This window comes from Callospermophilus lateralis, chromosome 1 (genome assembly GCF_048772815.1).
Source record: "Callospermophilus lateralis isolate mCalLat2 chromosome 1, mCalLat2.hap1, whole genome shotgun sequence".
Lineage (NCBI taxonomy): Eukaryota > Metazoa > Chordata > Mammalia > Rodentia > Sciuridae > Callospermophilus > Callospermophilus lateralis.
This window is the reverse complement of record NC_135305.1, coordinates 210,608,744-210,633,174: the sequence shown is the minus strand read 5'-3', so window position 1 is coordinate 210,633,174 and position 24,431 is coordinate 210,608,744. Positions and strand designations below refer to the sequence as shown.

General features: G+C 53.1%; 1 protein-coding gene across 2 annotated transcripts in view; it reads left to right on the top strand.

The window, feature by feature from the left end:
- Positions 1 to 8,836: 8,836 nt before the first annotated feature.
- The window catches only part of Nwd1 (NACHT and WD repeat domain containing 1), a 55,882-nt gene continuing 40,287 nt past the window's right edge, over positions 8,837 to 24,431 (top strand). For both annotated transcript variants that reach the window (XM_076870660.2, XM_076870653.2), the window contains exons 1-4: positions 8,837 to 8,920; positions 10,975 to 11,091; positions 13,711 to 14,008; positions 18,613 to 19,885. In XM_076870660.2, the coding sequence (XP_076726775.2) occupies positions 8,837 to 8,920; positions 10,975 to 11,091; positions 13,711 to 14,008; positions 18,613 to 19,885 (1,772 nt within the window). The remainder of the gene's footprint in view (positions 8,921 to 10,974; positions 11,092 to 13,710; positions 14,009 to 18,612; positions 19,886 to 24,431) is intronic.

Below are 24,431 nucleotides of genomic sequence, written 5' to 3'. Positions count from 1 at the left end.
CTCACCATGCACAGGTGGCTCAGAGACATAGAAATGCCTGAGGCTCAGGGCCGGCTCAGCACATAGGGATTTTCATGGCTATTCCTTCAGAGTACTAATTGATGAATATTGCATTCTTTTCCTAGGGAGAGATTCAAACACTCGCCTCAGCCAGGACCACCATTATCCCCTGGTCAGCCCTACTCCTCCCGGCCCTATCTACATCCCATCAATTATTTTGAAGCAAACCCCAGTCATCTCTTCATTCCATAAATGCAATTTCTTTTGGTATCCAAGGAAGATTGGCTCTCGGACCCCCACGGATACCAAACTCCGGGGATGATCAAGTCCCTGATATAAAACGGCATGCTATTTGATTAGAGCGTACACACATCCTCCTGTGGTCTTTAAATAATCTCCAGATGACTTAGAATCCCTAAGCCATGCAAATGCTGTGGACGTAGTTGGGTGCTGTGTTTTTATTTTATTGTCAGGGGAAAGAAAAGATCTATATCCGTTTAGCCCAGATGCAATTTTTTCCAGATATTTTTGACTTGGGATTGGTTAAATCTGCAGATGCCAAACCCACAGATATGGAGGACTGACTGTATTGTATTATGTGTCTCTAAAAAATAGAGACGCTTTAGAGAACTAATCTAAATCCCATTATCACATTTCAAAACCTCTGCCAAGAATTCTTCAATTCTGCAAGTTCCTGTTCAGCTAACAACTCAGGTTTAGAGTCATGCTTCTGTTTGACTCTCAACTTACCTCCTTTGCCATGGGAACTTGAGCAAGTTATGTAACTTCTCTGAAGCTTGTTTTCATCATTGATCAACCAGGGGAGCAAATTGAAGTCCCCAAGTTTGCCTGGAGAACTGGAGACAGTATAGGTATTTGTACCCCAAACTTGAGTCCATCAAAATCTAATAACAATGGACTGGAGCGGGGCTCAGTGGCAGAGCCTAGCACACCTGAGGCCTGGAGTTCCACCCCCAGAACCCTCAGAAAAGAAAAACTACAGTGATATCGTTATCACTAGTGACAGATCAGTAGTTCTTAGTGAGGGGTCAGGGGTTTTGCTCCCCAGGGGACCCTTGGCAAAGTCAGGACACATCTTTGGTTATCACAACAAGGAGAGGCCAGGGGTGCTGCCCTAGAGTCCACAAAGCACTAGACGGCTGCCCACGATGAAGAATGTTCTAGCCCAAATGTCATCAGTGCCAAACTCGGGAAACCCTGGTCTAGCAACTTAGATTTCATGAACACTTGCTGATTTTTTTTTTTTTTTTAACCCAGGGGTGTTTAACCACTGAGCCATATCCCCAGCCCATTATTGTTATTATAATTATTATTTTAAGACAGGGTCTCACTAAGTTGCTCAGGGCCTTGTTAAGTTGCTGAAGCTGGCCTCAAACTTGCTATCCTCCTGCCTCAGCCTCCTGAGTAGTTGGGATTACAGGTGTGCGCCACCGCTCCCAGCTGCTAGAATGTTTTTGACACTGGCTGCGGAGCTGGGTTTGATTCCTAACTGCCGCTTATTGAGGGAAGCTGGTGGTGGTGGTCATGATGGGGATCAGTCACGGCCAACATCTCATGGGCCCCTCCTATGACCCAGGTGTGGTGCAGGCTCACTCTCTCATAAAAGCATTATAAGTCTGGGGCTGGGGCTGGGGCTCAGCAGTAGGGCACTTGCCTAGCATGTGTGAGGCACTGGGTCCAATTCTCAGCATCACATATAAATAAATAAAATAAAGGTCTATCAACAACTAAAAATAAAAAAGCATGACATTCTTACTAGGCCAGGAGGTTGTTGGAAATCACATGTGACCTCATTTCTCTGGACCTGTTTTCTGCATCTATGAGACAGGAACCTAATATCTGCCTCTTGGGCTTGTATTTTGGACGGCTGATGCTGAATGCCAACTGGCTGGCACCTCCCAGACCCTCAACAGATGGCATCTGCTATGATGAGCGGTCATAGCCTGGCACACAACAGTTAACCGCCACTCCTGGCTGAGCGCCCAGCTAAGCCGGTGCCTGAAAGCCAAATAATTCTTTTCATTATCCCAGTTGCTGGGAGAATTGGGCGGGGAAAGACCCAGAAAGTGCCTAAGACAAAAGTTACTAGAATTGCAGGAGGCTTGTCTTCTGGTGGCTCTGGGCTCGGAAAACTTTCTTCTGTGACCTGCTTCTCCAGAGGATTCTAAATTGGCCTTTCTAGCACCAGCAAGAAGAAGAGGGAGGCTGAAGTCCCCAGGGAAAGCCAGAAGACAGATACTGCCAGGGTCTGTTCCCTTCCTGGGGAAGCCTGGTCTTGCTCAGTGTTCTGCAGCCACAGATAGCAGCTGAGAAAGATGGACGATTGTGGATGAACCCACTGAGGTAACAGTTATTTACTGAGCACCTACTATGTGCCAGGCAACCGGGCCTTGGCAGATAAGATCCTTGCACCATGCAACTCACGTTCTTGCAGGAGAGACAGTGTGCATCATGTAGAATCATGTGGTGAGTACTGGGCAGAAAATCAAAATAGGGTGACAGCATTGGGACTCAAGTGACTAAAAGGATCACTGAGCAATGGGACATTCAGGGAGACCCTCTCAGGAGGTAGCATTTAAGCTGAATTGTAACTGACATGAAAGAATTCAGTATAGCATGTCCAAAGGTCCTGAGGCTAAAATAAGCTGCATGTGTTAGGCCAGGTTTTTTTTTTTTTTTTTTTTTTAATATTTTTAGTTGTAGATGGCCAGGGGTTCTTAACCAGGAGTGATTCTGCCCCTTGCAAGGCATTGGCAATGTCTGGAGATTGCTTTATTTTGAGACAGGGTCTTGCTAAATGGTCTAGGCTGGCCTAGAACTTGTGATCCTCCTGCTCCAGCTCCCAAGTAGCTGGCTCACAGGTGTGTGCACTTCTGTGCCCAGCTCTGGAGATACTTTAAATTATCTCGACTTTGGTGTGGTGGGGACTGCTTTTGTCATCTAGTGGGTAGAACCAAGAACGTACAAGACAGCCCTCATGCGAAGAAGAGTGAGACCCGGTTCTAAATCTCAGTCACACAGAGAGTGAGAAAACCTGGGCTGGAGAATATGCAGAAATGTGGGGGGAGTGTCACGGTCAAAGGACGCTGATCCCCTAGGGACATGAGGAAGCAGTAATCCGGGGAGGGTGGCCACTGCTGGAGTGTGATAGGGCCCAAGGCCATGGAGAAAAGGACACCATTGTGGGGGAGGTCACTTCAAGGTCAGGAGGCTGGTGAGGCCGGGTGAAGGGAGCTGGCAGACACCAGCATCCGGAGCAGGGGCCCCGGTAGGTCAATAGGGTGAGGCTGATGCAGAGGGTCTGGGTGGAGGGTGGGCAGGTGGCTGGAGGACCAGGCTGGCTTTGGGGTCTCTGGAGAAGAAGGGACCAGGCCAGTGCTCTGTCCCTGATGCTCCTCCAGGGCGAGTGGGGAGGTCCACACCAAGCCTTAGTTTTCTCATCTGTAAAATGGTGACAGTCACCTCTGTTACTGGACCTTTACAGTTAAGATGAACCGCCCCCCACTCCGTGGACACCTGCACATTATTCTGGGTGCCCGCCATCCTGGGCTGAACCAGGACTCCATGGGTTAAACTTCAGCCCTGACCTGCTCCTGGAAGGTGATGGCTCAGCCCTGGGAATGGCCTGGCTGATAAGAGCACAGTCACACCAGCCTGTGACCAGGTGACTGCTGGTGGGCACTCTGCCTCACAGAGCCGACCTCAGGAGGGGCGGGGACTGCAGTCAGCCATGCAGGTGGCAAACCTGTCCCTTTGTCCCACCTCCAGCAAAAACCTGGGCACCAAGGTTAGGGTGGAATCCCTGCTTGGCAGCACACCCTGTGTATTGCCACCACTGTTCCTGGAAGAATTAGATGCTGGCCATCAACGCTGGGAGGGGACGGAGGGAAGCTGGCACCGATCTCTCCCGGACCCTGCCCCATGCACTGTACCCTTGGCTGATCCTCTCTCTATATATATATATGTTTCCCCCCAGTGGGGCTGGGGATGGGACCCAGAGCCTTGAGCCTGTTAGGCAAGTGCTCTACCACTGAGCCACACACACCCAACAATATCCATATATTTAAAAAGTTTCAGTTGACACCTAATAATTATAAATTCTTCTGAGTACAGCATATTTCAACACATGCATACCATGTGCAAAGAGCAGATCAGAGTGATTGGCATACCCCCCCACCTCACGTCGATCATTTCTTTGTGTCAGGAACATTCAAAATCAGTTATTTTGAAATATGCAATTAGTTGTTATCAGCCATAGCTACCCCACTGCATTATAGAACGTTAGAAATTATTTCCCCTATCCAGTGTGCACCTGTGATCCCAGCAGCCAAGGAGGCTGAGGCAGGAGGATCGTGAGTTCAAAGCCAGCCTCCTCAATTTAGTGAGGCCCTAAGCAACTCAATGAGATGCTGTGTATAAATCAAACATAAAAAGGGCTGGGGATGTGGCTCAGTGGTTAAGCGCCCCTGGATTCAATCCCTGGTACCAAAAAAAATGAAGAAGAGATGAAGTCCGCTCTCCAGCTGTAGGCCTGGCCACTACCCTCCTCCCTCTACCTTCTCCTGTGGCTGGTTCTGGCCTGTCCACTTTGATCAACCATAACCATAACCTATGGTGGTTTTTCTGAAATTATAAATTCTTCCATCAAATCATAGACCTTGAAGGTCTTGGGGCTCCTGAATGACAGCGATCCTGGGTGAACCAGGCAGGAGGGGACAGCCAGAGCAGGCACAGAGGCAGCATAGAGCGGGCCCTGGTGGGGGAGCAGGTGCCACCGGAGCCCGCTGCCTGGGGTTGGCAGACCCCGCTGCCTGCAGCCCTGTTCCACGGGGCTGTCATCTGGAGACTGGCCCTTAACTTGTCCTCCCTTCACGAAAGGCCCCGGGGCGAGCGCCCTGAGGGGTCCTGGCTTTGCTGCAGACACCGGGAAAGGAAGCCCCCCAGCTCCCCCAGGAGACAACGGAGCCCCGCAGGCCGGCCCGCAGGGGCCAAGGTGTAAGTTTGTTCTCTTCATCTTTCAGGGTGGTCTGCGACTTTGCCAAGGTGGGTGGACACAGTAAATGGCCAGGGTGGCCTCAGTAATGTCCCGTCGTGGGGGAGTTTCTCTGCGCCTCCAGCCCGTGCATGCTGGGGTGTCCTTGGCCTCCCCACAGACTCCCCCATCCCCCCTCTTGTCTAGGAGCCTTGATCTCAGGTTCCAAGTCCCCTGCTGTCAAGGGTGCCTGGCTGGCGTTTATTCAAGGCTGGTTCCTCAGTGTCTGGGCACCGCGACACTTGGGGACACACCATTCTTCATGGGGGAGGGGGTGTCCTGTGCACTGTGGTCTGTTTTGCATCTCTGGCCATCCCCGTTGGTGACCACCAAGAGTCTGCAGGCAGTGCACGTGTCCCTGGGGGTGGGGCAGCAGGCCCCCTGGCCTGGCTTGAACGGTGCTCAAGGTGTCTGGACCTGGGAGGGCGAGTGGCGGGTGCAGTGGGGTCCGCCCTGGGCTATCCTTCTTGCCGCCGTGCCAGGCTGTCTCCGGGCACCCTCCAGTTCCCTTGCACACCTGGGCCCAGGCTCAGCTTACGCGGAGGCCCCAGGGGACCCAGGTGTTGGAGAGACTGGCTGGTCCCTGGGTCCCCAAACCCAGCACCAGGAAACTGCAGTTGCTGTGGTGACCACTGAGCTCTCAGGCGGGGACCTGGGAAGGCTGCGGGTGTGGAGGAGGCGGCATCCAGGGGCCGCAGTTGGGAGGCCACTGGCCAGAGCCCCGTTAGCGCTCGTAGATCCAGGAGAGCAGACGGGGCAGCAGCAGCCACCTCCTGGGCGCCGAGGGGACGGGGCTGCCAGCGGCTGAGGGCTCCATGGAGGGTGACACAGCCGGACCCCCTGATGGCTTTGCCATCTGGCCTCCCAGGAAGGTCACCTGGCCCTGGCCACTGGCGTGAGGTTCCTGGGCCTTAGACCCCTTCCCAGGAAGGGAGCGTCCAGGTGGGTGGGCAGCATGAGCTTGGAGCCCCTCAGCCCAGGCACCCGCCGGCGGCTCCTCCACGGGCAGCCAGGTCCCCTCCCAGAGCCTCCCCCCAGCAGCGTGGCCATCTTCATCAGCTCCACGGTCTCAGGTAAGGTGCAGGGCAGGACTGAGGGCCCCGGGCAAGTGGGCAGTCTTGGGGGTGCCAGGGTAATAATGGACGTGGTTCACAGGGTCCTCCAAGAGACCTACATGTGAATCAGCTCAGCTAGTGACCCACATGGGAACCCGTGAGCGGGAGCCTCCTGGACCCTCTGTTTCCTCCTCCGTGAGCTGGGCTGAGAGCCGGCTTAACAGAGTCGTTGTGAGTGGCATATGATATCGCAACTAATATCCATAACACATGTGCATATGCTGGGCTTAAAAAGTGCCAGATTCTTGCCACAGCGACACGATCCTGCGTGACAGGACCCTGTCCACCTCCCTAACTGTGTCTCATAGGATCTTCAATTCGTCCGAGTGTCATAGCCACACTCATGTCTGGCAGGTCCTGGAACCCACGAAGCCTGAGCCTCGCGTCAAGACCCTCACCCTGAGTTCCCCTTCCCTTGGCCTTCCCATCCTTGGGTTTCGGCATAAACACCTCCTCTTCAGGGAGTGCCCTCTGGCCCTGTGGAGAGTGGTCGACCCTGTTCTCCAGCACAGCCCACCGAGGCTTCTCAAGCAACACTTTTCATAAGTTGCAATCACTGAGTTTGTGTCCCCTGCCACCAGGCCGTGAGCTTCACAAGAGCCACAACCTCATAGAGCCATGTCCTGGTGAGCGGTTCCTGATTGTTCTCCAAAAGAGAAAGCAAACCCACAAACACCACCCGCAGCAAGACACCCGATCCAGATTGGCTGCCAATTTCTGTGCTGTAAATATTCCCCCTACAGCTTCGAGCTGCCAATCGGATTTACGAAACCATGAAGAAGCACACCATGATCTACCATTTCTATTATCTCAGGTTCATATTTTTTAACAGCTTCAAGTGCAAAGCTCATGGTAAATGGAGTCAAATAGGGGCTGGGGCTGGGGCTCAGTGGCAGAGCACTCGCCTCGCACGTGCGAGACCCTGGGTTCCATCCTCAGCACCACATTCAAAAAAATAAACAAGTGAAATAAAGGTGTTGGGTCCAACTACAACTAAAAAAGTAAATTTTAAAAAACGGAGTCAAATAATTTGGAGGTGATGAGTTTTCGTACTTCACAATCTTGTCTTTTAGTTTACTGTCTTCTGGTGTAAGTTCAGTTTTTTTTTTTTAATTTTTAAAACAATCTGATTTAATGTTAATATGACTATGAACAACCAGCTGACATTTTTTAGTTAGTAGCTCTCTCTCTCTCTCTCTCTCTCTCTCTCTCTCTCTCTCTCTCTCTGCAGTGTTGGGGATTGAACCCGGGTTTTCTCACATGCTAGGCAAGCACTCTGTCACTGAACTACATCCCCAGCTCTTTCATTTTATTTATTTATTTGGGATACCGGGGATTGGACTCAGGGCCACTTGACCACTGAGCCACATCTCAGCCCTATTTTGTATTTAATTAGAGACAGGGTCTCACTGAGTTGCTTAGGGCCTCACTAAGTTGCTGAGGCTGGCTTTGAACTCGCGATCCTCCTGCCTCAGCCTCTGAGTCGCTGGGATGCCAGGCCTGAGACCCGACACAGGTTAATTACATCTCTCTCCCTGGCTATTGTGCCATTGATGCTTACCAAGGGCCTGGGCGCAACGTGACTGTCTGAAAAATATTTTATGGACACATTTAAATAGCCCGAGGCACTGGTAAGGCAGGACGTGACCTTACTTCATTGCAGATGGGGATGGTGACGAGGTGGGAAGGAGGCATATCCGAGACTGGACACCAGGGTCAGCCACCATGCTAAGGCCCCTAGACAGATGTATTTATTGATTTATTTTGCCTCACCAGAGTGACAACCCCCTGGCCACACAGAAAACAGAAATTTCTTCACTCAGAGCTACTTGGGAGACTCAGTGATCCAACTGCACTTCCTGGGTTGGGGGCTGAGACTTCAGCAATGTCCAAGGCAAGTCCTTGACTTTGGGGAGCTTGCCGCTCTGCAAAGAGAGGCACCACCCCCATTTTATGGAAAGGGAAACTGAGGATAGCCTGACACTTGGCACAAGACTACACGGTGCAGTCACTGGTGGGGACGGTCTCAGCCTCTAAGCTTATACTGGGCCTGGCTGCCAGATTGAGAAAAACGAAACACAACAACCCGCACCACCAGGAGGTCCAGTTCAAACGGCGAGTCAGATAAATGACCAATATCCTTTAGCATCAGTATATCCCAAATACTGCATGCAATGGGACGTACTTAGCTAACGAGGTATTCCGTAGCTTATGTAGAAGGCAAATTCAGCCAGGCATCCCGTGTTTTACCTGGCCACCCTCATCTAGGGTGGGAGACCGATGGTCTTGGTTGGCCCAGGACAGAGGGGTTTCTTGGGATATGGGATTTAAATAGTCTGTCCTGGGAAAGTCCCAGGCCACCAGAGTGGCCGGCCTCCCTGAGTTTGCTTATTTATTTATAGTTGTAAATGGACACAATACCTTTATTTTATTCATTTATTTTTATGTGGCGCTGAGGATGGAACCCAGTGCCTCGCTCTGCCAGGCAAGTGCTCTGCCCTGAGCCCCAGCCCAGCCCCTTCCTTGAGTTTACTTGGTGGTTTTTGAATCTTTGGTTTGCTCCAGGCGGCTCTGGCCTTGGTGGGGACACAGGAGGCGATAAGCAGAGCCTGGGAGGGGGGAGTTCTGGTTGCTTCCCGCTCACAGCCTCGCGGCGTTCCTTGCAGATATGGATGCAGAGAGGGAGGCCCTGCAGTCTGCCGCCTGCCCACAAGTGCAGACCTTCTGCCAAAAGCACGGCCTGACATTCGAGGTAAGGGCTGCCTTGAGCCATCGGGAAGCCACACGGAACCCTGAGCCGAAAGGGCTCCAGGCCGGCTTAACGCCTTCCTGGTTGGGTCTTGAAATTCACAGTGATTTTAAAACAAGAGATCAGCTGTGCTTTTGCCCTGGGCCCTGCAAACCCCCGTTTCGAGGTGGCTGCGCAGAAAAGGGACAGTGACGAAGCAGACAGGGGTGTTAGGGCCATGGGCCTGGCGCTGGCCCTGCGGGGGGCACGGCACATGGCTAGGAGAGATTGCTTTGGAGCCTGGGCCCACCACTGCCTCCCTCCAGGTGTGGCCTTGAGCATGACATTTAAGTGTCAGCTTTGGTCCTGCCCTGGGGGTCTCCGTGTCCTGGGGCAGCTTCAGGAGGAGGTCAAGACTGTCGCTGGTTTTGGGGGTGAGGATGGCGGTGGGAGGTTCTTTTTTCCTGGAGCACTGACGTTTTGCTCACTGGGCCCAGTCCCCACGGTCCCCACACAGGGTCTTCTATGACTCTTGGGCCAATCCCAGTCTGGGGATTCGGTTTCTTGAACTTCTCAATGCAGAAACCGAGGAACCGAGTTTGGAGTCTCAGCTGGAACTGAGGCTGCCTCCTTGGATGTAGGACAGTGATTCACGGCATCAAAGTCCCGTTTGATTAGAAGGTGAAGCACCGTTTAGAGAGTACTAAGAAAGAAGTCATGCTGGGAATCCCGCTCTGTCCTTGATTGCGAGACAGAGAGTTCAATGTCAGAGGCACTCACAGGAAAACAGGCGGACAGCAAACTGCTCAGATCCCTGTGGTTGTCTGATGCCCACACCCGAGCTGAGTGCTGGACCGAGACAGTGGCCCCAGGCAAAAGCCCTTCCTAAGCTGGTCCTGACTCTTCTCCCTTGTCGGCACCCATGACTGAGGATCCTGCCTCGTTTCCCTCCGGCCACCTTCAGTCCCATTGCTAGTTCACCCCTGGCTGCAGTTGGTCATGAGTTTGTGTTTCTTGCTCTGTGAGCTAAAGAGGTTAGGAAGAAGAGGGCTGTCCCGAGTCCCCTTCTCCCCTAATTCCCGTCTCCCCAAGGCTCAGCTTTGCCTCTTGAATTGAACCATCCTGCCCGCCTCCCTCTGGACCTCAAAAATGGACCGCAAGCTGCGGTTGCCAAGGAGACCTGGCTGCACCCAATTTCGGTCCAACTAAATACGCTCCTTTACAGAGAAGGATCTGGAAGCGGGCATGGACCCATCTTCGTTTAAAAAGGAGCAGTTTGAAAACACCCGGTCATCTTTCTCAAAATGGTTTTCAAATGTCATTTTCAAGTAAACCTTTGACTTTGGGATTTAGGCGACAGGAAGTTTGCCTGACAGTACAGAGCCCCCCTGCACCGCCTCTCCCACTGTTAAGATCTCACCCGCCTGGAACAACTGCCTTGCCATAGTTGTAACATTTTTTACAACTACAAAAGCCACGTGGGCACATTGCTATTAAGCAACCTCCAGATTTTATTCCACACGGCCAGTTCTTTCTGGTGGAGGATCCCACCCAGGGTCCCACCTGGCAGGCTGCCCTGGTCTGTGACAGTCCTCAGTCTTTCCTTGTCGTTCCCGGCTGTGGCTGCCTAACAGAGGACCGACTGGGCACCCTGGATCACTCCCTGCCCCCTAACCTGGGTCTACCTGATGATTTTCTCATGATCACGCAGAGATTATGGATTTTGTTTTAAATTCTTTTAATCCCGAAATCCTCCTAGTGTCAAAAATTATAAAAAGGAGCTGGGCTCGGTGGCACATGCCTGTCATCCCAGTGGCTCGGGAGGCTGAGGCAGGAGGATCACGGGTTCAAAGCCAGCCTCAACAAAGTCGAGGTGCTGAGCAACTCAGTGAGACCCTGCCTCTAAATAAATAGAGCTGGGGATGGGGCTTGGTGGTAAAGTGCCCCTGAGTTCCACCCCTGGTTCCCCCTCCCCCCAAAAAATTATTGAAAGGAACTTTATGCTTTTGTCCAAGGGAGTGGAAAAAAATCACCCATCATGTCACCCCCCTGACAACCCCCACCCTTATAATCCCCAGGTTGTTGATCTGAGGTGGGGAATTCAGAACACGGAGGCCACTGACCACATGACCACCGAAATCTGCTTGGAAGAGCTGGACCGGTGTCGCAAGACGTCCATCGGGCCAGCTTTTGTTGTGAGTCCCTCGGGAGGGACGGGGAGACCTTACTGCCTTTTCCATCTCCAGGATGTGGGCCCTGATCCCCAGCCAAAGCAAACAGAGGAGGGAAGCCTGTGGCATTTCTCTGTCACACCTGTTCCCAAAGCCTGCCCAGGGCAGACATGGCCAATGGATCCTGCCATTCTTTCTGCAGCCCTAGCTGGGATCCAGGCATTACTAGTCAAATGAGGCAGCAGAGGAGCTGGAGGATAGAATGTTAAAGTTGGAAAGAATCTTAGAATTTGATGGAACCTTCCTCGCCCCCCCGCCTCATGTCTGTGTGACTCTGGGAAGCCAGAGGGAAAGTGGGAACCCACAGGGATTGGGGAATTCTTTTCTCCATGTACCCACGGATGGCAGGTGACCTTCTATGGCTGGCCTTCTCTCATGGCTTCACAGGTGTGCCCCTTGTTCATCAAAACAATCCCCAGCTCACAATGAACAGTGTGAACCTTTATCCTTGGATTCTATTTCAGCACCTTGGCTTAATGCCACACCAAGTTCCAGATCCGTCTGAGAAGTCTGACATTTACTCTCAAGCCCTAGAGCCGAGGCTACAAAACTACAGCCGGTGGGACAAACCTGGCCCCTGGCTTGTATTTGTAAATACATTTTATTGTCCCTCAGCCACTCCCACCTATTTACATAAAGTCTGGGACTAAATGATAGCAAGCCAGGACTCCTTGACCTGGACCCTCTGGACTGGACTGCAGAGGCTAAAATACCGACAGTGTGGCACTTTCCAGAAAAAGTCTGACAGCCCTTATTCTAGTTAGCAAAGAAGGAAAAAAATAAAGTATCTTTGCCCCACTCGCCTTAATCAAATCACGAAGAAGCTTTTAGCAGCTCCAAATAAGAGGGAAGAAACTCTCCCAGAGATAAATTAAAAAAAAAAAAAATGTAGGAGAGAGAGCTGTTTGCTGGGGTGGGGATGGGGGACGAATGGACAGAATCTCTCTGGCTGTAGCCTTGCAGGGTCCAATGCAGGGATCAAGAATCACGTGAGCAATGCAAGTTAGACTAATTAAAATCAAATAGAATTAAGATTTCAGTTCCTCCTTTGCACTGATCGCATTGCAACAAGAGGCTGTTATGTTGGACAGCACAGATTAATATTCTCCCAGCTTTGTAGAAAGTTCCATTGGATAGTGCTGCCTTATAGATCAGACCTCCCTGGAGAACAAAACCAACCAACCAACCAAACTCAGACCTAGGGCGGGCTGAGAGAAGCCTTCTGCATTATACATTACTGTAGGTAGGCTGCTCCTGTGTGGGCCTATTTTTTTCTGGGTTCTTCTCTTCATATATCAGCACTGATTTATTTGAATGACTCTTGCTTTAAAATGTGTTCTAACATCTGGAAGTTTCCACAGCCCTGCTTAGAAATTCCCTTCAAAATCATTTTTCTGGTTTTTAAAATTTAATTTCCAAAGGAGCTCTGTGATCATGCTGTTGAGTTTCCAAGGGGGGAAAAATGTTTGAAAACAGAAAACAGAGAGCGAGGGAGTGACAGAGAGAGGGCGAGAGAGAGAGAGAGAGAGAGAGAGAAGGGGGAAAGAACTCTAGGAGGAATTAGGTTTTGCAATCCAAATTGCAGGCAGCAAAAAGCACATCGCGGCCTCCAGATGGCTGGGAGATGGAGGATGAGCTCCAGGCCTCCCCAGGTCTAACCAGCCAGCCTGGAACCTTCCAGAAGGGCTCCAGGGCGGGTGACCTCTGCTGGCTCTTGCTTCCCTCTTGAACCCGGCCCTGCCCCTCCACTGTCCGAGATGCCCACCACTGTTGTCCTCCAAGGCTCTGATCTGGGGGACTTTCCATGAAAATCAGCTGTGCTGGGAGCCGTGGAGGTGGCTCTGGTAAACAAGCCATTAGGCAGCACATCAGCAGGGGACGGCTCCCCACGGCGCTCCCTTTTAGAGGTCTCTCTTGGGACACCAGCAGCTCCAGCGTCTCCAGAGCCCCGAGTCGCTCCTGCTGGGAGCTCTTCCTATTTCCCTGCTCCCGTCCACCAGCCAGGGCTCCCTACCCTGATCTCTGGGGTCCACTGGTGGTGACTTTCCCAATCTTTCTGGTTCCTCCAAGACCATGACCGTCGAAGGGACTGAGGTCCTTCATCATCACCGATTCCCTTGATCCAGCTTTCCCAGGTGCACACCCCTGGAATATTCTGGAACAACCCAATGGGGTGGGTGATTGCTTCCATCTTACCATGAGGAAATTCAAGACTTGGGCACCAACCTGAGGGATTTTTTTTCGGGGGGGGGGGTACTGGGGATTGAACCCAGGGGCCCACGACCGCTGAGCCACACCCCCAACCTTTTTCTGTATTTTATTTAGAGACGGGGTCTCACTGAGTTGTTTAACGCCTTGCTTTTGCTGAGGCTGGCTTTGGACTCACCATCCTTCTTCCTCAGCCTCCTGGCCACTGGGATGGCAGGCGGGCGCCACCGAGCTCAGGCTGCACTTAGTAATCATCAAGCTTGGCATCACCCCAGGCCCACGCTCAGGGGGCTCATGAGCTCCTCTCTGGGCACAGAGCTGAGTGCCACTTGGAGATCTGCAGCTGTACTCCCCTCTACCCATCTCTCTGCCCAGGCCCTTGTAGGTGACCAGTATGGCCCCTGTCCAGTCCCCTCCGTGATCGAGGAGAAGGAGTGGGAGGCACTGAGGGCCCAGCTGACCGCCAGGCCACGTGACCTGGAGCTGGTGGCACGACGCTTCCGGAGAGACGAGAACTCAGTTCCTCCTACCTACGTCCTGCAGGCGACAGGTGGCAGGGAGGCCCCTGGGCCTGAGGAGGCCACGCTGACCTCTGTCCTTCGCTCTGGAGCTCAGGAGGCCTGGAGGCGGGGCCTCATCAGCCAGGAGCAGTGGCACCGCCACCACCGGTCAGGTGAGGCTACGGGGAGCCCCTCCGAGGTGCACGTGAAATGGACCGTGTACCCAGGATGTGCGTCTCCCAGGGCCCCAAACACAGCCTTGCCGTCACTGCCAATCCCACCTGGCGCCCAGACGCGCGCTCTGGAAAAGGGATCTGACTGCTGCAAGATACTGCAGACAAGTCCTCTGGGGTCTTGACCTTGGGACCCTCCTCATTTCCCTGGATCCTTCAGCCTTTCTCCCAGAAAGGCCTCTGGTGTGGGGTGGGGGGAGAATTCTAGGGTCACCACCATCCCAATGTGCCTGGAATAGAGGGCTTCGCAGGATGCAAGGTTTGTAGCCTATAATTGTAGCAGCTCAGGAGGCTGAGGCAGGAGGATCACAAGTTCAAAGCCAGCCTCAGCAACAGCGAGGCCCTAAGCAACTCAGTGAGACCCTGTCTCTAAATAAAATGCAAAATAGGGCTGGGATGTGGCTCAGTGGTTGAATGCCCCAAGTTCAATCACCAGTACCAAAAAAACGAGAAAAAGATTTGTAGTGCTGAAACCTAGCTTAGTCTCAGGCAGAGTAGAAGAATCGACCCCCGTGGTGGCCCAAGAGCAGCCCCTGCTGAGAGGCGCTGAGCCCTGTGTGTGTGTGTGTGTGTGTGTGTGTCTCCAGGCTCCTGGCACCTGCCTCTGAGGTGGAAGCAGGCGCACACAGGAGGGAGGAGTGGTGGTCCCCCGAGGGGGCGGGGCGGGACACTGAGTTTATCCCCAGCCTGTGGTGGCTCCACCTCCCCAGAGGGTCCCTGTCCCTGGGAATCCCTCCACTGCAGAGGACTTCTGTGCCCTCCCCGCCCTCCTGGCCACAGCCCCCCACCCCCCACTCTCGTCCGTCTTCCACACTCGCTGCTAGAAAGATTTTTCTACAAACCCAACATGACCAAGTTGTTTCCACCACTGCCTGCCGTCCAACAGAGACGGGCTCTTCTCTATCTATGAGCTAGGAGGAGGTCAGCATGTAGATGTTGAGGAGGTTGGTTTATATCACAGTAGCCCTCGCCTATCCACAGGGGGTACGTCCCACAATCATCCAGTGGAACCCAGAACTGCAGATAGCACCAAGCCCTGCGTAGGCCGTGTTTTCCCCTTTGTAGACATATCTCTGATCAAGTTTAATTTAAACTTAGGCACAGCAATAGCTTAACACTAACAAATAACAATATACGACCATTCATGACCATAGATTCTAATAAAAGTCCGCACTTTGGGACCATTATTAAGTAGAATGAAAGTTACTTGAACACAAGCCTGTGAAACCCCGGCGTTCGTCTGATAACCCAGATGGCTACTGTGACTAATGGGGGGGTAGCATATACAGCCTGGATACAGCCTGGATGATTCAGGTGCCGGGAGAGATGGAGCAGGATGACACAAGATTTTGTGTCAGGACACAGAATGGTGTGCGATTTAAAACATGAATTTATTTCAAACCACCATTGACCTCAGGTAGTTGAAAGCACAGAAAAAGGAAGACTATTAACTAAAATATTAAATATATTCATTTCTACCATCAACATATTTAATACATGAATTTATATTCTCAACATTAAATATATTGATTCATATCAATATATTGAAAGAAGAAATTTATATAAATATGATTTTACTGTACATTTGCCAAAACTGGTCAGTGACAGTTTCACAGTCTTTCCTTGTTCTTGGACTCCCACCCCGACCCCCGGCCACACACACAGAGTTCAGGGAATGGAACCAGGGCTCACACATGCTGCTAGGCAAGTCCTGCACCACTGAGTCTCACCCTCAGACTTTTTAATTTTACTTTAGTTTAAATACATTATTTTTAAGATTTTGTTTTTAGTTGTAGATGGACACATTGCCTTTATTTTATGTGGTGCTGAGGATCAGACCCAGGGTCTCACACGTGTTAGGCAAGCGCTCGACCACGGAGTTACAACGCCAGCCCCTTTTTTATTTTATGTTGAGACAGGGGCTCATTAAATTGCTGGGGCTGGCCTTGAACTTGTGATCCTCCTGCCTTAGCCTCCTGAGAGCTGGGATTGCAGGCTGGCACCGTGCTTGGCAACCTTGACACTTTGGAGGAAATCTGGCCAGGCCTTTTGTAGCGTGTCCTTGGTCTGCTGTTTCCCTGAGGTTAGGCTGGGACTCAGGGTCTGGGTTCTCCCTCTCTCTCCTGCTGCACCCCCTTTTCCGCTGCCTTTCCCTGCTACCTGTGTATAACCACACTCTGTTTCCCCTGAACCCCCAGCTCTTGGCAGCCATCTCTCTAATTTGTTACTTGAACAATACACAGTGGAAGCTCACCATCTTAACCTTTTGAGACTGGCTTCTTTCCCTCCCACGTAGAATGCTCGGCTTCTCCCAAGCTTTATTCCATAGAAAAGTCTCACAACAGCGCCCCCATCAGGATGGAGTAGTACACCCACCTTACAGGGGAGAAAACAGGCTCAGAGAGGTACAGAGATTTTCCCAAAGCCACACAGTGACTGAGAGGGATCCCATTTTGGAGTGTAGTTGCCTTCATCCCTACCTTCCTCCCTTGAGGCCAAGGGGTCGTGAGGGCTCTCAAAGGAGGATTGTGTGTGTGTGTGTGTGTGTGTGTAATTGGGGATTGAACCAGGTGGTGGTGGGGGGGTTCAGCTATATTCCCAGCCTTCTCCCATTTCTCTTTCTACTTTTTTTTTGGTCCTGAGGAGTGAACCCAGGGGTTTTTAACCTCCGAACCACATCACCAGCCCCCGCCTTTTTTTTTTTTTTTTAATTTATTTCAAGATAGGCTCTCACCAAGTTGCTGAGGCTGATCTCAGACTTCTGCCTCAGCCTCCCAGGTAGCTGGGATGACAGGTGTGCACCACATCTGCCACATCTGGGCGGCTCCTAACTTTTTAAAAATATTTTTTAGTTGTAAATGGGCACAATGACTTTATTTTATTGATTGATCTATTTTATGGGGTCCTGAGAATCAAGCCCAGTGCTCCACGCGCCTGGACGAGGCTCCACCCCTGAGCCCGACCCCTGCCCGCGGCTCTTAACTCTGACTCCGGTCCCCAGGGCCCGGGGCCTTCAGCAGCGGAGAACTGGGAGCCTCTGCTGAGCCCAGAGCAGCTTCAAAAATAACTCCTCCCGCCGGACTCCTTCAAAACAACAGCCTCCAAGGAAGTCAGGGTGGGCCCCGGGCCTGGAAAATGTGGTCCTGCGGCCAGCTCCGTCAGCTGCCTGGTTTTGTCAATGCAGCTTTGCTGGCACGTGCCCAGGTGCCTTCGTCCGCACGCTGTCTGTTTGCACTCGTGCCCTGGCAGCAGGGTCTGCCCTGGTGACCGAGACCACCTGGCCTGTGGGGGCCTCGGACACTTACTCTCTGGCCCTTTATGCTTAAAGGCACCGATCCTTGCTCTTAGAACAGAATGAACTGCTGTCTCCCCACGGAAGCCAGTCTCATTAGAAACTCTTCCTCCAGCTCCCCAGCTTTTGCAGATGCGCGCGCGCGCACACACACACACACACACACACACACACACACTTTTCCTGTAGCTTCAAATACCCACTTGTCCTTCTCAGTTGGGAAAGACCAGCTGTTTCTCCACCAGCTGTCTGTCCGTTTATGCTGCCATTTATTCATTTAGACAGGAATGTCCACTTTGCCAGGGCAGTTCCACGCTGTGTTCCCAGCGTGGAGAGCAGAGGCCGGCACAAGTAGAAGCACAATCAATGTTTGTTGATCGAATATGTGAAGGAGGCACCTGAAACAGACACACTGGATTTTTTTTTTTTTTTAATTGAGCTGAGTTCACATAGTGTAAGCATTCACCTTTGGAAAGGGAACTATTTGGTGGCATTAAGTACATTCACAATGTTGTGCAGCCAGAATATTTTCATCCCCCTGAAAGGAGACCCCATCCCCTTTAGCAGTCGCTCTGCACTGCCCTCTTCCTGTGCTTGTCAGCCACTGATCCACTTTCCAGCTCTATGGGTCTGCCAGGTCTGGACCCTGGACTCAGAGAGACCACACACCCTGTGGCCTCTGCGTCTGGCATCACATTTCTAGGGTTCCTTTGCCTTGCAGCAGGTGTCAGTACTTCACTCCTTTTCATGGCTGTACAATATTCCACCGTGTGGCTGAACCACATCACTTTATCCATGGCTGTACGTTTAGACTGTCTTCCCCTTTGGGCTGCTGTGATTAAGGGTGTGTGAGTGTTTGTTGAATATCTGTTTTCAGTTCGGGGCAGAGTCCTAGGAGTGGAACTGCTGGATAGCTGGGTGCTGTGGGGACTCGGGGCTGACTTTTGAATTATTTGATGATGGGCTGCTTTTCCACATGCGCTGCCTGCTGCAGAGGTCAGCTGATTAATAATGGTGGCTAAATCAATGCTGGTCCTGGACCGCGGTCACCTGCAGGCTTGTTGGACGTGCAGACCCACAGGCCCCCGTGAGTTCTGAATCAGAACTTCTGGAGGTGGGTCCTGCCCTGCGGGTTTGGGGAAGATGCCCAGGTAGCTCCGCCACATGCTGAACTTGAACCCGGGACCCAGGGACCCCCTGCGGGCCAGCGGGTGACCGTGCTGACCGGCCTTTCTACCCCTCTGCTTTGCAGTCATCGAGTGGGAGATGGAGCGGGGCCTGCTGGGCTCAGCGGCCGGGGAGCGGGGCGCCACTGTCTTCCTTCGGGAGATCCAGGACCTCAACAAGCACATCCTGGAGGACTGCGCCCTCAAGATGGTGGACCGGCTCCCAGACGGCTGCCTGGACACGGACGCCCAGAACCTTCTGAGGGACCTCAAGGGGCGCGTCGCTGACACGCACCCCGGGGTCCTCAAGACCCACCGCCTGCCGTGGAGCCGAGACCTGGTGAACCCCAAGAGCAAGGCTCACGCCCGCTACCTCCGGGAGCTGGGAGAGCAGCTTGTGGCCAGGGCTGACCACCAGGTCCTCGAGCATCTCCGGGAGCTGGAGCTGGCCAGGCAGGACCTGGCCTGGCTCTACCAGGAGATCCGCCACCACCTCTGGCAGAGCGCAGAGGCCACCGGGACCTTCTGTGGCCGTCGGGAGCTGCTGGCTCAGCTCGGGCAGCGGCTCAGACGAGACGACAGCCAGCCCCACGGCCCCGTGGTCCTCTTCGGCCCCCCGGGCGTCGGGAAGTCTGCCCTGATGTGCAAGCTGGCTGAGCAGATGCCCGGGCTGCTCGGCCACAAGACGGTGACGGTCCTGCGGCTGCTGGGGACGTCGCAGATGAGCTCAGACGCCCGCAGCCTCCTGAAGAGCCTCTGCTTCCAAGTGTGCCTGGCTTTCGGGCTGCCCCCACCGCCCTCCCAGGTCCTGGAGGCCCAGGCCAGGGTGGCCCAGCTCCTGCTCGGCCTCCTCCACACCGTCTCCCGCAGGAACTTCGAGTCCCTGGTGCTGCTGCTGGACTCCGTGGACGACCTGGACTCTGTCCGAGGCTCCCGGAGGATCCCCTGGCTGCCTCTCAGGTGTCCCCCGAAGGTGCACCTCATCCTCTCAGCTTGCTCGGGGCAGCGGGGGGCTCTGGACACCGTGCGGAGGACAGTCCCTGACCCGGAGGCCTACTGGGAGGTGAGGCCCCTCTCTGGGAACCAAGGACAAGAAATGATCCAGCTCCTGTTGGTGGCAGCAAGGAGGACCCTGAGCCCCACGCAGAGGGACCTGCTCTGGGCCAGCCTTCCAGACTGCGGCCACCCAGGGCGGCTGAGGCTGGCTTTTGAGGAGGCCCGGAAATGGGCCTCCTTCACCGTGCCCGCGCCCTTGGCCTCCACCGCCGAGGAGGCGACACACCAGCTCTGTGCCCGCCTGGAGCAGACGCACGGGCAGCTCCTGGTGGCCCACGTGCTGGGTTACATCGTGTCTTCCCGGTAAGGCCCAGCCGTGTGGCTTTATTGTCTTGTTACGAGTGGTCGGGGTCGCGGTGGGCTGGGCTGGACCCCAGGGCCTCGGGCGGGCTCAGCACATGCTGCGCCCAGAGCTGCACCCCAGCCCTTCAGCTCTTTTTAAAATTGAGATCTAATTCATCGTTGGTTTCTTGGGCTGCTGTAGAAGCTGCAGCTGGGGGGCTTGGCATGATGGAGTCATTCTCCCATGGTTCTGGAGGCTGGAAGTCCACGTGGGTGGGGCCGTGCTCCCTCCAGGGACTCTGGGGTGGGCCTGCCGGATGCCTTCTTCCCTGATTCTGGTGATGCAGCCGAGCCTGGCTCCCTCGCCTGTGGGTGGGACGCTCCGGTCTCTGTCTCTGTCCACACAGCCTCCTCCTCCCTGGGGGGACACCATGCCCTGGGTTAAGGCCCACCCTGGTTCAGCACAGTGTCGTTGTATCTTGGTTACCTCCAAAGAGGGCAGCGAGGCTTTTTAAAGTCAGCTCACATTCCCAGGCTTTTGGTGGGCACAGACCCTGAGGGGACACTCTTCAGCCCAGTACAATTCACACAATGTAAATTATTTCTTTTAAAAATCTTTAAAATTTTTAAATTAATTTCTAGCCAAGGGTGGTGGGCACGCCTGAAGTCCAGCAACTTGGGAGACTGAGGTGGGAAGATCCCAAGTTCAAGGCCAGCCTCAGCAACTGAGTGAGACCCTGTCTCAAAATAAAATGTGAAAACAGGGCTGAGGGACTGGGCATATAGCTCAGTGGTAGAACGCTTCTGGGTTCAATCCCCAGTAACCCCCAAATTTAATTAATTTTGTAACTGACAGACAATCATTGCACCCATTTTTGGTCTCAGTGTGACCTTTCACTACCTGTATAATGACCAACTCAGAATACTTAGGCTGTCTGTCATCTCGAATGTTGATCATTTCTTCGTGGTGAGAACATTCAAAATCCTCTCTTGTAGCTGTTCTCATTTACACGACACAATATTGTTAAGCGTTCTCATCCTGCTGGGGAGCAGTACTCCAGGACTCATCCTCCTCCCGAGCTGTGCCTTTGGACTCAGGAAATTGAATACAGTTCAGTGGTTTTTAACGCATTCCCAATGGTATACAAATGTCACCAAAACATTTCCATCACCCACAAAAGACACCCTGTCCCTGTTAGCAGTCACTCCCCGTGTCCCTTCCCCAGTCCCTGTCAGCACTCATCTTTCTGTCTCTATGGATCTGCCTATAGCATTTATTTTGTAAAATTCTTACTTTAAAATAACTTCAGATTTATCGATGATGACAAGAATAGCGCAAAGAATTCCTAGACACCAGGTTTCTCGGCCTCGGTGCTCTGACATGGAGCCCCCCGTTCTTTGCAGGGGAGGCTCCCCCGTGCCTTGCATTTACTGAGCAAGCTCCCAGGTGTTGGTGGTACCACATGCTGTGACACCCCAAAGTATCTCAGCACATTGGCAGGTGTCCCCATAGGCAGAATAGGCCTTGGTCAAGAACAGTCCCCCAGAATCACCGGTTTGCATCAATTGGCTACATAAGCTGTATCTTTCCCTCCTCTATCTACCTAGCTGTCATCTTTCCATCCTGTATCAATCTGTTAATCTTTCTAGCATCCTCCTGTCATCTGTCATCTGTCTGCGGTCTGTCACTCACACATACGTAATTTTCCCTGAATGTTTTCCTCCTGAATGATTCACACAATTCCCAAGAACAAAGGCAGTCAGAATCCCACATTGCCACGGGACGGTTCTGAAGTTAAGCAATCAGTGTGGACACGATGATGTTCAGTACGCACTTCACAATCCAAACTTGCCAAGGGTCCCCATAATGTCCTTCCTTGCTGTCCCTCTCCCACCCTGACCCAGAATCCCATTTAGGTGTTGGGACTCTTTGTTCTCTGTTGGTCTGTTCAGGCTGCTGTACTGAAGTGTCACAGGCTGAGTGGCCTGTCCTAACAAAGGAACCGCCAGCTCTCTGTGCCGTGGGTTCCGTGTCTCTGGTTAACGCCAGCGGCAGGTGTTCAGAAGGACGCGTCCGGCCGACTGTGCGGACCTTGTCCTGCCGTGGCGTCCTGGCCAGTGTGGCAGCTGAGCCCAGCGCACTGGCCTCAGGTTTCCTAAGTCACTGAGGGAGATGACGGAGGCTGTGCAAACGCTGTGCCCTGTTCTAGAAGGGACTGGGCACCTGCGTATTTTGGTGTCTTGGGGGTCTGGACACCATCACTGTGGGTCCTGAGGGACGGTTGCATTTTTCCCTGTTCTAGAGGCTGGAAGTCCGAGGCGGGCCACCAGCATGGCCCTGACTTCCTGTGTCCTCAGGTGGCAAAAGGGCGGGAGAGAGCTCGGGGTCTTTTCCACCAGGCTCCAGTCTCATTCCCGCTGGGTTAGCATTTCAACATGGGGTTTAGAGGAGACCAACGTTCGGTCTGCTGAAGCCTCTCTTCTGGAACATTCTTCTGTCTTTGCTTGAAGAGTCCAGGCCTGTTATTTGCAGTCAGCCTTCCGCCCTCCCGGGCTCTGCCATTGAATTAGACTCTGATCCCGGGAAGCCGTTTCTCCCGAGCTCCCTGGCCACGCTGCAAACCCAGGATCACACCTCCGCTGGGAGCCTGTGGCGCCAGCCTCCCGGGCGGCCTGATGGGGACACCTCCAGCCAAACCTGGGCGAGGCTCAGCCTTTCTTGGGAGGGTTGGTTGGTTGGTTTTCCTCCTGAGACTTTGCAATGTCCCCCTCTGTAATGAAGCAGACGTACACAGAGAGGTTTCAGGAAAAAACTTTTAAAACACACTTTTCCAAAGACTCGACCACAAGGAGGTGTCTAAGATTAATTCCAGGCTCGTAGCACCGGAACCAACCACAGGCAAAAAGGAGAGTCCAATCCCAATGTGTTTGTAGGGTCAAAGAAAGAAAAAAAAAATCAAGCTTAAAGAAGCAGAGAGAAGAGTGGTGGGTGCCGGGAGCTTGGTGGGGGTGGGCGTGGGTGAATAATGAGATGTTGGTCAGAGGGTGTCAACTTTCTGACATAAGATGGATCGGACCAGCTGTGGTGGTGCCTGCCTGTCATCCCAGTTACTGGGGAGGCTGAGGCAGGAGGATTTCAAGTTTGAGGCCAGCCTCTGCAACTGTGTTAAACAGGGATGGGGCTGTGACTCAGTGGTACAGTGCCTCTGTGTTCAATTGAAAAAGAGAGACTCAGTTCTGAGAACGAGAATCTGATGTTGTGATGTTCAGCATGGTGACGGCAGTCAATGATACTGTGCTGTTGGCTTGGAATTTGCTGAGGGCAGAACTTAAGTCTCTCTCTCTTTCTCTCTCTCTCTCTCTCTCACACACACACACACACACACACACACACACACACTGGAAGCTCCACCAGGGCTGGTTATTTGGTCGTGGTGACCATGACCCAAAGCCCACACGTGTCAAATCACCACGTTGTGTGAAGGACTGTTTAGATGGTGGCTCTGCCCATGAGGTGCTCAGGGCTGTGGCTCCCAGCAGCACCCTGCGTCACCCTGCTCCGAGAGCCCAGGTGTGGGCGGGAGTCGGAGGCCAGGAGCTGCGGAGTGGAGGGTGCTCCCCACAAGCACCCGGGCACCCAGCTCGTCCCCTGGAGGCCGGGTCAGGCCAGTCAGCAGAGACACCGAGCAACAAAGCAGCTCGGCCGGGCTGGCCGGCCAGACGTCCCAGTGCACCGCCTGGACCGCGTGGCTCCGCTCGTTCCTCGGGCAGTTTTCTCTCGCTCAGTCTTTGCTATTCTAGGTCTTTCTTCATTGCCACAGTTCCTCGATTTGGTGGGGGTCTTTAATTTGTTCACCAGAAACTGAACCCCCGCCCCCCTCCATGCCAGTGTTGAGAACTAAGGGCTTTATTCCAAGGGGAAGGTGGGGGGACCCAAAGCCACCTGCAGCTGATCCCAGGGCTACACCAGATTTCATGTTGGGGGAGATGTCATGGCTGCACTGAACTCTACAAGTGGACAAGACGGGAACGTTCCCAGGTAGAGGGTGCCCCTCAGGCCACGCTGCGGAGTCTACACGGAGGAAGCAGGGCTCCCATGGAAGCCAGAAAGTCATGAGTATTAATTTCTTGCCCATTCACCCTTGGGGTCCTCTGTGGACATTGGCTCCTCTTCTAGAATCTTCCTTTCTCTCCCTTAGAACTTCTGCTTGCCTTGAGCTTCAGGTGGCTGCATGGACCTGACATCATCTCAGTGGCTTGATCTTTGCGTCCCAATGCCAAAATCCAAGGGGGACAGAAATAGTTGGCCTATTTGGCCCCATGACTGGTCCAATCAGGAAAGCCGGGCATTTCATGGGGTGTAGGATCCCCCTCCCAGGGCTGGTGGGGAGGCGATATATGAAAGGTGACTGTCAGGGAGATGATTTGGGTACCTGCAGTTCCCTGAAAGTGTCATGTTTTCACACGGGTTGGTGGGGCAGGATGGTTGAGGCTCACGGGCAGACGCGAGGTAGCTCCAAACCAGAGGTGCTCACCGAGGGAAAGTGCAGACATTTCCAGTTGTCCT